The sequence below is a fragment of the Phoenix dactylifera genome, chromosome 7 (genome assembly GCF_051530095.1).
Source record: "Phoenix dactylifera cultivar Ajwa chromosome 7, Ajwa_hap1_PhDact_Kaust_v1.1, whole genome shotgun sequence".
Lineage (NCBI taxonomy): Eukaryota > Viridiplantae > Streptophyta > Magnoliopsida > Arecales > Arecaceae > Phoenix > Phoenix dactylifera.
The window spans coordinates 3,758,397-3,773,134 of record NC_143196.1 but is presented as its reverse complement, the minus strand read 5'-3'; the positions used below and the strand labels follow the sequence as shown (position 1 = coordinate 3,773,134).

At 35.8% G+C, this 14,738-nt stretch overlaps 1 protein-coding gene across 1 annotated transcript in view; it reads left to right on the top strand.

The window, feature by feature from the left end:
• LOC103709264 (SNF2 domain-containing protein / helicase domain-containing protein / HNH endonuclease domain-containing protein) overlaps nt 1-14,738 on the top strand; it is a 38,858-nt gene that overhangs the window by 15,538 nt on the left and 8,582 nt on the right. The window contains exons 4-18 of the mRNA XM_008794532.6: nt 354-529; nt 3,709-3,782; nt 4,680-4,715; nt 4,824-4,914; nt 5,403-5,462; nt 6,992-7,220; nt 7,927-8,123; nt 11,319-11,420; nt 11,653-11,763; nt 13,235-13,300; nt 13,381-13,479; nt 13,701-13,797; nt 13,908-14,029; nt 14,177-14,341; nt 14,470-14,577. Of these exons, the coding sequence (XP_008792754.4) occupies nt 354-529; nt 3,709-3,782; nt 4,680-4,715; nt 4,824-4,914; nt 5,403-5,462; nt 6,992-7,220; nt 7,927-8,123; nt 11,319-11,420; nt 11,653-11,763; nt 13,235-13,300; nt 13,381-13,479; nt 13,701-13,797; nt 13,908-14,029; nt 14,177-14,341; nt 14,470-14,577 (1,733 nt within the window). The remainder of the gene's footprint in view (nt 1-353; nt 530-3,708; nt 3,783-4,679; nt 4,716-4,823; nt 4,915-5,402; nt 5,463-6,991; nt 7,221-7,926; nt 8,124-11,318; nt 11,421-11,652; nt 11,764-13,234; nt 13,301-13,380; nt 13,480-13,700; nt 13,798-13,907; nt 14,030-14,176; nt 14,342-14,469; nt 14,578-14,738) is intronic.

The following is a 14,738-nucleotide window of genomic DNA, read 5'->3' as shown; positions in this document are numbered from 1 at the left end:
ATATGACATGAACCAAGGCCTCCATTAGGAGAGGGTTTCTAGTGATCTTTACCAGCCACTTGAGTAAATCACGAATGCGATTAACAAGTGTAGGCATACATATCATAACAAAAAAGGCAATCCTATCTTGGTAATTGTTTTCTTCCATTGTATATGCTTCTCTTCCTCTTAATGTACTACTAGTGTTACACATATGCATGTGATTGTAGTATTTATCCTTTTGAAACTTTTTGGTTGTGTTTGACAAATTTCAGATGTCTACCTTTGTTCATTACTAAGTTTGTTACATAGTGTGGAACTGTTCCAAGTTTACTGTTGATAGATGTTTACTGTTGTCTTATTTTGATTTTCAGTATTTGGTCACCGAAATAATCTTGACTATTTGGAAAGATTTCCAAAAGTAGTGGTTATTTCATACACAATGTTGAACCGTCTCCGGAAGAGTATGTTAGAGCGGGCGTGGGCACTTATGATTATCGATGAATCACACAATCTACGCTGCACAAAGCAAAAATTGGAATCAGAAGAGGTATCATGTTAAGGAGCAAATGACTACTTATATGTATGCATTTTCTTGTAAGCCATATATGCCTTAAAATTGAAGCTGGGTATCAACTTTTATACATTTTCTCTATGGCCTTTGCGTCACTTGTTTTCTTGTTATATCATAATCAGTGGGGCATATTTCACTAGAAACCTAACCAGAAAAAAATACAGTTTTGCTGCTTGCCTTGCATTTATTTAATTTACTACATCATATGCTTCTGTAATTAATAATATTTGTAGTCTTGGTGGTGAACTATTGCTTTCAAAGGTTTTATTCTTGTTGAGTTTGATTTGTATTTTGCATGCTGACTAATGTTTCACATGATGATTTTGCTTCCTGTATGGTCTAAATGCGAACTTTTTTGTGTGTATTTTCGGAACATATTTGCATTTTTTTTTTGAGCAAGAAATTGGGGGAAATGATAATTTAATTTTATTTTGCTTCTTATCTTTCTGATCAAAATTCTACTGAAAATTTTGACTGAGAATAGCTTGGAAGGATTTATGTCAGTTTCTTCATTCAAGGGTTTATGTCTAGACATGTACCTTATTGTTATATACAATGTTTTATTATTGCAAGTATGAACCATGTCTCATAGTGCTAGCAAAAGCTTGAATTGCATTTTGATGTTCAACCATGTTGATATGTATTAGCTTGTTTTGTAGCACATGCCAATTGTATGCTATGACGCAGATCGATATTGGTAGGCGTGCAATTTAATTGCACGTGTCTACAAGGAAAGCTATCTGAAAATGATTTATGTTCTTTGAGGATGAAGCTTTTATTTGTTTGTTTAATTTAATACAATTCTAATTCATGTTACCTGTACACTAGATATGATATAGCACCTTTAATATAACTAACATGCTAGATTTCTTTGACATTTATGTCTGTCACCATAGCATAGTTCAAGATAAACTTATTTCTCTACGGTATGTTAGTGTGACTCTGGTATATCTTGCTATGCTGATTCTTGTCCTTATATCCAATGGTGCATTGCAACATGCTTGTGCTATGGAAGCCCTTCATTGGTACAAGCGTTATGTGATGCTATAATCCTTGGGATGACTTTTTTAACCTTCTTTTTCGTGATCATAACTTTTACATGTTAAACTCCTTGCTTGCAGTAGTTGGTCACCGAAGATTGAATATGCCAATATTTTTATCATTATTCCATTGCATGCTCTCCATATAGAAGATAATTGGTGATCTTGGTTCTCTTTACTGCTCTATTCCGTTTTTAACCTACCAAGTGTCAATTCTCTTTTTTCTTTTGTTTACTTAATTCACTTATTCACCTACCAATATAATAATACAAAACATGCACAGCTTATGTGGAATAAACAGCCAGATCGAAGAACTGAGAGTTGCTTTAGGAGAAAACCAGGGTCTAGCTAAATGCTTCTTCAAAACCCTCCTCTCAGGAGGTCCTTGTATAAGGCCCCATTATCTCTATCGGTGGTCTGACTTTCCTATGGAGCAATAAATTGTCTCTTTACGTGCAACTTTTTTGGGTCCAAACAATTAGAGTTGATACCATACACTAAGTTGTATGTTAATCCACTGCTTTGAGGTAGCCAATTGCGCATAATTGGTAAATTGATAGGCAATTGAATGCTTAGATGCTTAGCCATATTCTGAGCCAAGCCCATTAGTAGACTGCTCAGGCTTGGCTTGCTATAAGAAAGAGGCAATTGAGCTTGAGCCAGGCTTCACAATGTATGTTCTAGCTCGGTTTTCATTTGAACTGGGATCGAACAAGCTTTTTATCAAGCTGAACCAAGCTTCTACTTAGTTTTGCAAACTTAAGGTGTTCACGTTCAGCTCCCTTTTGAGCCGAGCTTTAAAAAATGTTATAGCTTGGCTTTTTTATAGCTGAAGCGAGCTTGGAAGATCCCTTGCCGAGCCAAGCCTGAACTGAACAGATTGGTTCATTTGCTGTCCTGGGCAAGGGCTGCCAGTTAGGTTTTCTACAGATGACGCCATGTGGTTAAGGCATTTTAGGACAATTATGACTTCAAAATTTGTCTATTTGTGCACTTTTTGTGGTCGTTTTGTACTTGACATGGTAGTTTGCTTAATATGACTATCACTAGTTGAAAGGCCATTCTATTTGCTTTCCGAGTATGTCACATGCTAAATTTGCGAAATTGATTAAAAAGATGTGAAGACCTTTATGAAATTGATTTTAAAACATGTGAACTTGCTGACTAGAAAGAGCCATCTCTAATTATTGTGGTTGGCTTTGAAATTCTTTCTTTGTCCTCTGGTCTTATAAAAGCCTAGTCTTGTTCAAGAAAAATGCCTTTAAAATTTGTTCACTGGTCTGTCTGGGTTATCAACTGTTATGATCATGTCATATCAACTTCGTGAATTGAGGCATGCTTGACCTATGCTGCGTGTCATGTGGCTTTTAAAACACTTGAGGGCACTCATCATCGTGGAGATATTTTACCTAGTACAGAAATGGATCGTGCTAGAAGCTCTATCAAACCAATGTTAAGGTTTGATCTCAATGCCACTGTTCTAAAATATGGTCGTGGAGGCTTGACATGTCCTTGAATATGGATATGAGGTTTGGCGGCTGCAATGTATGGAGCCAACATGATCCCCAGTCCCCACACAGTCGGCCATATGGTAGGTCTACTAGTACTTGTGTAAGGCCAGTGACCCACATATCTGGCTTGTGTTCTATGGGGTTTAAGTATTTTCTAGTTTTGGGGGCTCTTTTAGTTATGTTTTATGTTCTATGCTTGAACTATTTCTTTGGCTTTCCTTTTGTTGGTGTCGCATGTCACTTGTCTCATAGTTATGCACTATATTACATAAACCCTACAATTTACCTAAGACTTAGAGCGCCCAGTACTTCAATATGAGTAATAAACAGGATGCTTGGACTATAGGTCTTCAAGTAGAAGTTCCTGTAGTTTAGACGGATCTGACACTTAGACATGCAATGACACCTGACAGTCATTCCCCAAATCCATGTAACTAAGGTCATGCAGCATCCTGTGATTTTTGTTTGAATTGTAATATTAGATATATTTGTAGTATGTAATACATTTGGAGTGTTGAAGTTCTCACCGCGACATCCTTTCAGTCATCATCATTGCCATATAGGTATAATAATTTTGGTGACAACAGTTTCGATGTTATGGCAGACAAAAGCTGTACTGGAAGTAGCAGCAAAGGTCAAGCGCATCATTCTACTCTCTGGAACACCTTCTTTGTCAAGGTTGTATATGAATTAACTTTCAAATTCCTTCTTATATTGCTGTTTTCTGATTTAAATTCAAACTTTTCTAAGAAATTGATAAGTCTACTTATCAGGGATTGAGTCCTCCAATCATTTTAACGCTAAGTAGGGACTGCAGATCACCAAGTAGGAAATTTTCACAAGGAAATGTTTGAGACATTTACTCATGCTAGGGAGGTAACATGGTTCCCCAGATTGTTGTAAGGTCTTCTGCTGAAGGTTGTAGGCTGAAAATTCATCATCAAATTCTTGGAAAACTATTTTTTTTTAATTTTCAAACGCAAATTTGAATTTATTATAAGGCAAAGGCAGTGTTACTAAATCAAGCAGTTAAAAGTTCAGCATGAACATTCAAATGATATTTTGGACAGTCCCTCCATTAGTAAAAGCTCTCAAAAAATTAAAATAAGTGAAATTTATGAAAAATCTGAAGAAACAAGATGGATATATGTTGTGAAGAAATGCCAGCCATTTGTATAATTATATGACACCTTCCAAATGATTTAGAATTATTAATCACCAATTTCACTATTGTTTCATTTTTCTATGCAGTCCTTATGACATTATAATCAGCTTCTCTTTACCTCCATGATTCTTATATATGCTGCGTCTGTTTAAAAGGGCCAACTTACAAGGTTAAAACTAGAAAAGGAGTTCCTTTCGATTATTTTTTTTATTCACAACTTTACACTTATTTTGGATCGTGAAATATGGAGATTCATTAGTTATATATACAAACAAAAAATGGTGAGAAAATCTTGAACATTTTTCTTGTTGATTTCATGATTATGTTTGCATATTTGGATTTAACTTGACTACATTATCAAAGTAACTTGCAATGTTAATCTATTTTTGGTTTCTCCTAGGTGATCATAGGCCTTATGACATTTATCATCAAATAAATATGTTATGGTGAGTACTTTGCTCATAATTGTATCTTTGTTGTCTTTAAAATTGAGGAATGCTAGAAGATGGTAAGGTTTTAATAATAATTCTTCTATTGCATTTTTCAAACTTCAGGCCTCGATTGCTAGGAAAGGATAAGTTTGAATTTGCGAAGAATTATTGCTTAATGACACTTGCTAAAGGCCACCAGGGAAAAATTTATAAGGTACCTTGAGAGTAAGTAATAAATATTTACCGCATGGTCTTCCTGTTTCTGAAATGCAGATCTTATTGTTTATAATCATGGTTCGTCGTACCAGCCCAACCCGGGCGGTATGGGGCGCACCATACCATATTGTACCAATATAGTGTTAGTGTGACTTTGGTATGGGATCCGGTACCGAGACGACGGACCTTGTTTACAACTTTACATCATTATAGCAACTAGATGTACAATATGCTAGCTGCATGCATGGTAAAACTTCACTATTTTCTCCTTCCCTAGATGGCAATAAGCATGCAAGGCCACCCAAAACTCAAGGGCAAGCCAATAGGCTACACAATCTCTTAAGTTCTTTTCTGCTTAGTTTCCTTTTGTTAGAGTAGTTTTTATTTCTGTGTCATTTGGTGGCTCAAGTATTTTATTTTGTTTTATGTTTTTGTGATTCTTTTTTTGTTGTTTGAATCAATCCTCATCAATCAAAATCCTTGCAGGATTTCTCAAAAGGCATTCGACTGGGAGAGTTGAATGTATTGCTTAGGCAAACCCTCATGGTTTGTTCTTATCCCCTTTACTTATGCCATCATAGGTACCTTTGATCTTGTTTTCATATGACTAATTCTTATCTAATTGTCATACGGTGATGCTGTCTTTTGTAATGCTCCTTAATTGTTGTATTCTTGATTTTTTTATGAATCCCACATATATGTTGTTGCATCCACTTGCTTAATTTTCTGAGTTATTTGGTTATCCTCAAAGTTTTTGTATTACTGTTTTTCTCATCTTTAGATTTCTCAAAAGAATATCATTCCAAAATTTTTGGAAGAGGCTAGTTGATTATGATATGAAAAGACTACCCTTACAAAAGTTTTAGTAGATTATGCAATTAGTACTCACTTTTTAAATATCTACTAATTTGATCTGCAATTGTGTCAATGGCTTGCTCTCACATTTTTTTTCCATTTTTCCCTCTTTCACCTTTTTCCTTCTGGCTCACTTTTAATTTTGTCCTCTTAAATTATTGTTTTCTTTGTGATGATGATGATAATGCGCACACACACTCATATGGATGGATATATGTATATATATATATATGTGTGTGTGTGTGTGTATATGCATTGTATGCCAGTGGATAAGAAGGTGATTGATTGTTTTTGGACCATATGGTACGTGGAGTGATTGCAAGTTAGAATGAAAATATGTTTGAGATATATAATTGCTGATCTTTATGAACATATATTTAGGTTTAGGTAGTCTAAGATGTTGGTATATAAAAACCTGAAAGTGGATAGTTTGTAGATGGTGAAGTTAGTATGACAGTGAAAGATTAGTGGAGGTTGCACCTGGATGAGAATTACAGTGTATAGAGTGTTAGAGCTTGTAAACCAAAAGGTATTATCTTTGATAGTAATAACATTAGGAATTGGATTATCCTTGATTGAACGGTTGACTTCTGTGAATTAGTATTCTTGTTCTTGTCTTATGTCTGCAGGATACGCATTAAATGCGGAGCTGCAAGTGAATTATTTAGACTTATTCTTCATTTGTCTTGCACAAGAGAGAGAGAGAGGGAGGGAGAGGGAGAGAGAGAGGTGGACAGCATTTGGTTTGTAAGGAGGAGGTGGTGGAGGAATGTTAGTGGTTATTAGCTGCATGAAGATGTTTGAGTTCATGTAGTGATTAAGGTGCCATGTGAATCCTTCATGTCAGAATGTGTTTCATTTGGGGTGAATTATTCATGTTTAAGGAGGATTGCTGCGGCTAGATGCAGAACAGCGGAAGTATTTCCACATGTTCATGCTGTGATGCGGTAGTTTAGTCATTGGATGGAAAACCTAGAATCACATTTGATCTTGGCTATATGGTGTACGTGTACATGTTACTTAGTGGTGTTATTATTAAGCATTCATTTTTGTTTCTGTTGTTTTTCTTTCTCAAACACTTCTTGAAGGGATTTTGATGATTAGATGTTCTTGAGATCAGCTGCATCACATATCTGCTTAGTTGACATCTAATAGCATGTTTAAGGAATGTCGTTGTGCTTTTTTCGCTGAATGCTGGTCTAGCTGGTTTTATTTTATAGATAAGGCGTTTGAAGGAGCATGTGTTGGCACAACTGCCTCCAAAGCGTCGACAAATCATCAGGTTGAAGCTGAAGGCAGCAGATATTCTCCTAGCAACTACAACATGTAGGGTATGCAAAAGGATTTCTCTTAACGAGGAACACCAGGAGGTATGTTTGATGGACTGTTGCTGTCACCAAAGTAATGCTGATGGAGATGAGAAATTGGTGAAGTGTAATATCTCTTGCGGTAATTTTTTAATTTATATGCATAATTTCTGTGTCTTGCTATCATGTCTCTATTATTGCATTCATGAATCTGTCAGATGTTGTTACCAGCAGTTAGCTGTAGATGTTATTGTATTTTCTGGTTCTTTTGAACTAAATCCAGCTTGATGGTACTATAAAGCTACAGAAAGTTATTATTTGCAGCATGGTCTGCTGTATAGCTGCGCACCGTCAGGTATGAGGCATACCGTACCGAGAGAAAACTAATACGAAACACATCTTCAAGTCGGTACAAGTTTTGTACTGAGGTGTACCGACCTATACCGAAACATACCGCCCCATGTCGAGGTGTACCGATCTGTACCGAGGTGTACCAACCTGTACCGAGGTGTACCGACCTGTGTACTATCCGTACCAAAGCGTACCATGATGGAAATTGAGAAAAATGGTTGGGGAGCTATTTCGGCACAGAGGTGTACCATACCATACTGCACCAAACTGATAAGGTATTGATACTGCTGAACCATGCCGCACCAAACTGATAAGATACCCGGTACTGATACGGTGCCCGGTACCGAGATTGCAGACTTTGATATGCAGTAATGAAGATTTCAGCTCATTGGAGTTTGCTAGGGGTTTCATGCCTTTTTAAGCACTAATCTGGTTATGCCATTAGAGGACATGTTGAATTTCACTAATTTTCACTTATTTTCTGCATTTTTTTTCAGATAATGACCGTAAAAGAACTCCAAAACTCCTCTCCGATCAAGAAATTGGCATTGCAAAACTATCTGGATTCCGTGAATGGTTTTCCAACCATTTGATAATTAGAGAATCAGAGGATGCTGCCAGCTTGGACATGGGATTTGGTTCCCAAAAAACTATAATTTTCGCCCATCATTTGAAGGTTTTAGATGGGATTCAGGTTAGTCTTTTATCTTGATTTATTTATTTACTGTTTTGATATGATACAGAAGTAAGGTCGTAAGGAACATGGCTTGTTATTACATTGTGCTAATGTAGGATTTTCAGGTGTTGGTCATGTCGTTAACTTGTTGTCGTAACCACATTGTTGATAATTATCTGAATTTGTTGATTTGCTGAATGGTTGCGACAGGAAAAATTCTCAAGGGAACTTACTTCCACTTCATGAGCTTGATTTACATCTACAAATTTATGTGATCTTTATGGCAATGCATGGACATGCACATTAAGTTTTTATTTTATAATGGTTATGGATTTTCATTTTGGTTTTTAAAATCCATTAAAGGAAATGTGGATTTTCAGTTTGGTATTTGAAATCCATTAAAAGAGTGAAGTATAAATATGATATTATGGATTCAAAAGCCGCCAAGACAATCGATATCGTCAATATCATACAGTTCTAACATGAAATTGGTACAGTATGGGCGCTGAAACAGCGAAACCATGCTACTACTAGTATGTACCAGATGTACCAGGCTATATTTGTGTCTACTGACAATACCGTGCTAACCGTATTGGTCGATACTAATGGTTTTTCATTTTTTTTAATACTGTCAATTTTAGTATGCATGTGCTGTCTGTACGAGTGGCGTAACAATACCATACCATTCCGATGGAAACATGGTATTGGTATTTAAAACCTTGTATAAAATTCTTGCAGATACAAGGACCTTTTTACACCTTTTCTGATGCCTTCTTTTTAAAGGAAATCTGGCTTCCAACTGCTGGCATATGTTTAGAGTCATCTTATTTATGTGAATGCCCCTTGACTTGTATTTTGGGTTACTGTTGACCCAGGTTTTAACATCTCAGATCGCAATTTATGCATGTCCCTAGCACAGATAGTTGTTTGTAAATCTCGGATCTAGATGGCGATGCTTGTCTCAGGTATCCCAAAGAGAGGGAAAATAGGATAACTTGCTTTTTTTTGGTACAAAGATAACTTGCTTTCAGTGCAACATTTTTTCCACTTCTTTTGATCTTAGTTTGAAAGGTGAAACCTGTATAAATATTATAATTAGATCTATATTTTCGCCTGTGGTGAATGATGATGAGAAACTTATACTGCTTTTTGTTTTACTTGTAACCATTCAGAGGATCAAGTTTTTTGTCATAATGGGATGAACTATATGACATTGACTTCATGTTCCACAATTTAAAGGTTCTTGATTAATTAATGGCTATATCATGTGAAGTGTATTTAATTAATGATAAGGTATTTAAATTCAAATAGATAATTAATTTTACTTTGTTATCAAGTTAATACACTAATTTTGGAAAAACAGAAATTGAAAGTTATAACTCTTGCCAGTTGCAAATTTATCATTTTCAGGTCTTGGCATATTTAACTTCTTACTAGTGTTTGACTCAATGACTAGGATTTTCCTTTTCCAGTGACTGCCATAAACGTCTCTTTGAGGTGTATTTTTTCATCCATGGGCTGCATGTAACCTGATTTACCATGAGAGGATGAATTTATGAAATGTTATATACATGTAGGGTTTGTGCATTCTCTCTAACCCTATATCTTTTGGTGTACCTTCTGAAGAGTTTAATGATGAGTGGTTAAGACTACTACTACTTGTTCCATGTTTTTAATCAGGGGCTATGTATATTGCACTGACACTGCTTGACTGGTGTCTAGGTTGAAGAAACGTCAATAGCCAGTTAGCTTAGGAAGTCATCGACAGACTGGAAATGCAATATTTAGTTTGTTTATAGACTAGATATTTGATAGACAAACTTACTAGATTTAGACATTGTTGGTCGAGTGGTGCATGCAAGAGAACCAAATACTGTGAGATTAAGATTATGAATAAGTATTTAAACCAGATCCTTCGATTCTTTTTTTATCAGTAATAGATGTTCATGCGAATCTTTTATTGCTCTTTGATATATCAGTTTTAACCATCTAGTATGGACCTACTTTGTATGGACAAATAATCATAAAAAATAACGCAGTCTTCATGGCATTGTGTTTCTTATAACCTATAATCTGTGGTCTACAATCCAGAATCCATGACTAGTATCTTGAAAGCAAAGTTATCTCAAGGATAAAAATCATTTCTCTACTTTTTGATCAATTCATTTTGGAAAGTTGTTGATTAAAAGATGCATTGTAGTTAGTTAAAGTTCACATTCTTAGAGTTTGACCTTATCTGAGTCAAAATATTCTTTCATTCCCATTTATGCACCTAATTAGTTGGTGAGAAGAATTCCATGAAGCATGTTCTATATGGTAAGATATCTTGATTTAGGCGGATTGCATTTTGTTTAGAATTTTGACTTATTTGTGCCTTCGAGATGAACATAGCTTGTATATCAAAAGTTATCATCGTACTCCTTTTTTCTTGACTCTTTGCAAGTCTAGGGGAATTTTGGAGGGTTGCTCCTTGGTTTCATGAGCTTAAACTGTGATCAACATTTTAGAACAATGTAAGTTGGTGTCCATGAGGCCTCCAAGCACCTAAAATAGTTGGTGGGCACCTACAGGTCAAGGTGGCCTGTAAATAATAATTCACATAATAATAAATATGAGAAAAGTGCAAAAAAGCTATACTTAAAAGAATATAACATAATGTCATAACATTATCAAATAGTAGTGATTCAGTGGGAGTACAAGCTTGGTGATATTTAATACTCATAGATTGATCTCATCCTCCATATTCAAACTTGAAACAAAACATTAAAGCACGTGTCTGGGCAACCGTAGAATGGCCTGTCAAGGTGGACAGCCAGGTGGCCATGGTGACAATTTTAAAATATAGACTGCATCCAATACAATAGACCTTCCTATGCACCACTTGACCATATAGATTTCATGGGATGCTCCTCTCTTGACTAAATTTGTCCTGGCCAGGAATATGATGTCATGCTGACAGCTGGTTGCAAGATTTACTAAATCCTTTCAAGGGGACTTCTAAATATCAAGTTGTTTTCTATTCAAACCCTTATTTATATGGGTCAAATCTTGGATGAAGGATTGGATGAAGCACATCCTAATTTTACACAACAGCCATTGAAAGTTAACTTATATGCTTTCTTCCCCCAATTTGAGCTGTAATCTTTTTGTTCAAAAAGAACTTATTTAATTCAATTGATTGCTTTATTAGTTTTATTTATTTGACTCTTGTAGGAGTTTATTGTTGAGAAAGGAATCAAATTGGTCCGTATTGATGGCAGAACACTGGCTAGAGACAGGCAAGAAGCTGTTGAAGCTTTTCGTCTGTCAACCGAGGTGTATATTTTGGTCTTCTTTTTGTTCTTTTAATTGTAGTTGCATGAGCAAGATGAAACCTTTCACTTCTGGTTGTGTTATAGAACATCTTTTGTAAGTAAATTTATAGTTTACCTTAAGATTGATGGATGCAAATTCTCAATCCCACACTTTTTGTTTCCACTATATTAGCCTCTATATGATGTCTTGTTAATTGTCTAACTTGTCACCATGCTTTCCATGTCCATATCAGGTTAAGATTGCAATCATTGGGATAACTGCTGGGGGTGTTGGGCTAGACTTTTCATCTGCTCAAAATGTTATTTTTTTAGAGCTGCCTAAGTCTGCATCAGAAATGGTTCAGGTTGATTCTTTTGGTTTACTTAGCTGTTATTGTATGAATAATTTGATGCTGAAAATATCATTTGTTGTCTGTCCTGATTCATTTAGTTCTGCAGCTTGATAGCCTAATATTGTTAATTAGAACATTATGTGTGGCAATCTAGTGTCAGTGACTTTGATAAAATTTATATACAAAAATAAATGCTGAACTGAGAATCCTTTCATGGAAACTTTTGGATTGGTCGTTAAAATAGAAGATCTGAAATTGTGTGTATGCGAGAGAGGGGGGGGGGATTTTAGCTTTGAAAAAGCTGGTCAAATCTGTTCTGATTTAACAAACTTAGAGAATTTTGAGAATTGAGTTGACCTGCCAACTTTCTGATCAATTCACGAGGATTCAAGAAATTAGTTTTTGACTCATGTAGACTTGTCACTCTCTTTGCCAGGTTTTGATGCCTTACCCAGTTGGCAGCAATTGCATCATATTATGTTCATACTTCATGCAACAAAGGAAAAAATGCTTTAAAACTTTTAGGATATTCCACACCGTTTTTGACTTTCTACACATTGAACTTCATATTGTACATGTTTCATGACATGGAATGCCGTACCGGCCCGTACCGGCCGGTACGTACCGGTCCGGTCCTAGACCGGTACCGGAACGGATAAAAAACCGGTATTTCCCGGTTTTTTATCCGAACCGGCCGGTACGGGCCTCGTACCGGTGCGAACCGGCCGGTTCGCACCGGTACGATTTTTTTTTTTTTTTTAGAACCACAGCGCCGCGCGCTGTGGTTTTTGAAACCACCGGTACCGGCCGGTACGGACCGGACCGGACCGGTACCGTACCGGTCCGGCCGGCCACCGGTACGCCGACCGGTACCGGTACGGCGGACCTTGTTTCATGACTTATATCAAATGCTCTTATCTCTACAGTATGTAATGTTATTGCCTCAGCATGGTTGGATTTTAGCATGAAGTTCACCTCCTATGAGTACATCTGTTTTAGTAAAGAACTCCTTTTAGACAATATTTATTATAGTTGAGAAAGAAGATCGAGAGAATTACATCAACCAACAACAGGAGTATATCTATCAATCTATATAACTAAAAAAGGAAAAATCCTCATGGAAAAAAATTGAATTCCAGATTTTGGCTGTTGATAACATCAGCCATCCATGAAATGTTTCTTTCATCAGAACCAGTCATGCATCACATGTGCTAAGTAGTATACATGCCAAATTGCCTCGCATTAGTGCCTTCTGGGGGTATCTTTATAGTTGTTATGCCCTGAAGGAAAAGGATTATCTACAACTGCCATTGGTTTAATTCTGTTGATGGCTTCAGTATGTTCCATCTATATAACTTTTTCATTAGATCATTTTAAAACTTCCCATAGGATTATAATCCTAAGCTATTTCGCTAGATCTATTCTTTTGATTTCATTACATTTAAGTTTCTTTTTGTATGTATGTGTTTGTAACCCATTGCAGGCTGAAGATAGAGCTCATAGGAGAGGACAAATCAATGCAGTCAACATATACATCTTTTGTGCAAAGGTATTTTACTCTTCAACAAGTTGATCCAAATGGTTAGATTTGGTTTGTTGCGTTGTTGATGAAGGTACAATGTGTGACAGTATACATCAGATGAATCACATTGGCTGCACCTAAACAAGAGTCTTTTTCGTGTTTCATCCATGATGAATGGAAAGAAGGATGCCATTAAAGAGATAGAGGTGACATATGATTTGTGTTTTCTTGCCATGGTTTCTTTAAAGTGTTAAAGTTTGAGTCTTGCCAAGCTGGTGAAATCTCCAATTCTTTCATGTCTTATAGAACACAGAATTCTTTTTTAAACATTGAGTTCGTTCATGTGACTTTTTTGATGTCTTCATTATTTCTACTAAATGTATTTTTTTTTGTAAGCCCTTCATTTCTGCAATTTTGAAATTGCCAGGTTGACAGAATTTTCCACCTAGAATACAGTGGCAATGATTCTAATATTGTGAATCCAGAAAGCATTCCTACTGATGACTTGACAAAAATAAATTCAGGTATAATCTTTTAGAAATTCATCAATATGATTGATAAAACCTTTTTATAAGGCAGTTTAGATGTTATATTTTTTTACAAGTAAATCTGACACATTCTGAAATTTGTACAGTTGATCAGACAATGCTAGCCATCAGTACATACAACTGCAGATTCAAAGAATGTGATAGTACTGTGGAGCACATAGAAGCAGATAACAAGTCCTGTATTGGAACATTTCCTCTCCAATTTGAGGTCGAACTTTGTTTCTTTCCTCTGCTGCCTCTGACCAAGAAAACTTTAACATTGTGTCTTGATATGTTATACAAAATTCTGATGATCTGAGTTTGTTTAATTACTTAATTCCATTTTGTTTTTTAATTGCCAAAATTGCACTGATAGGCTGAGAACAGTCAAGATTCAGATATTGAGGTGCACCCTAGAATATTTGAAAATTTAGAAGGCAATAGCTCAGAAATTACAGAAGGTGGACAGTATGGCACTGTTAGTTGCAAACTTGACAAAGGCACTCCAGAACTCAATTCATCAGATAATACAACCCCAAAGGTGGTTTTTTTGACCAAAAAAATTGAATTTCAAATGTAGTCTGTTGCTGTTATCTTTATTGTACTTGGTGCTGCACAATCACAAGATGTAATGCGTCATCTAAGGCTACGTTAATTTGAATAATGCAGGCTGACAAAATGCATGCTGGATTGCAAAATGATATTGATGGTGATTCTCATGTATCTATAGAGGCTGATGCAAATAATCATACCCAAACAGAGTCACTCCGCTTTGAGGTAAATCCTTTTGTGAAAGCATGAATACTTTTGAATTGCTAGCATTTTTATTTTATATGGATTTACTTTTTATTTTCCTAGTTTTTCTTCTAGGTGTACCTTTCTACTACATGATGGAACGTCCTGGTAATTTTCAATCATGTTAATATCATTGATAATCT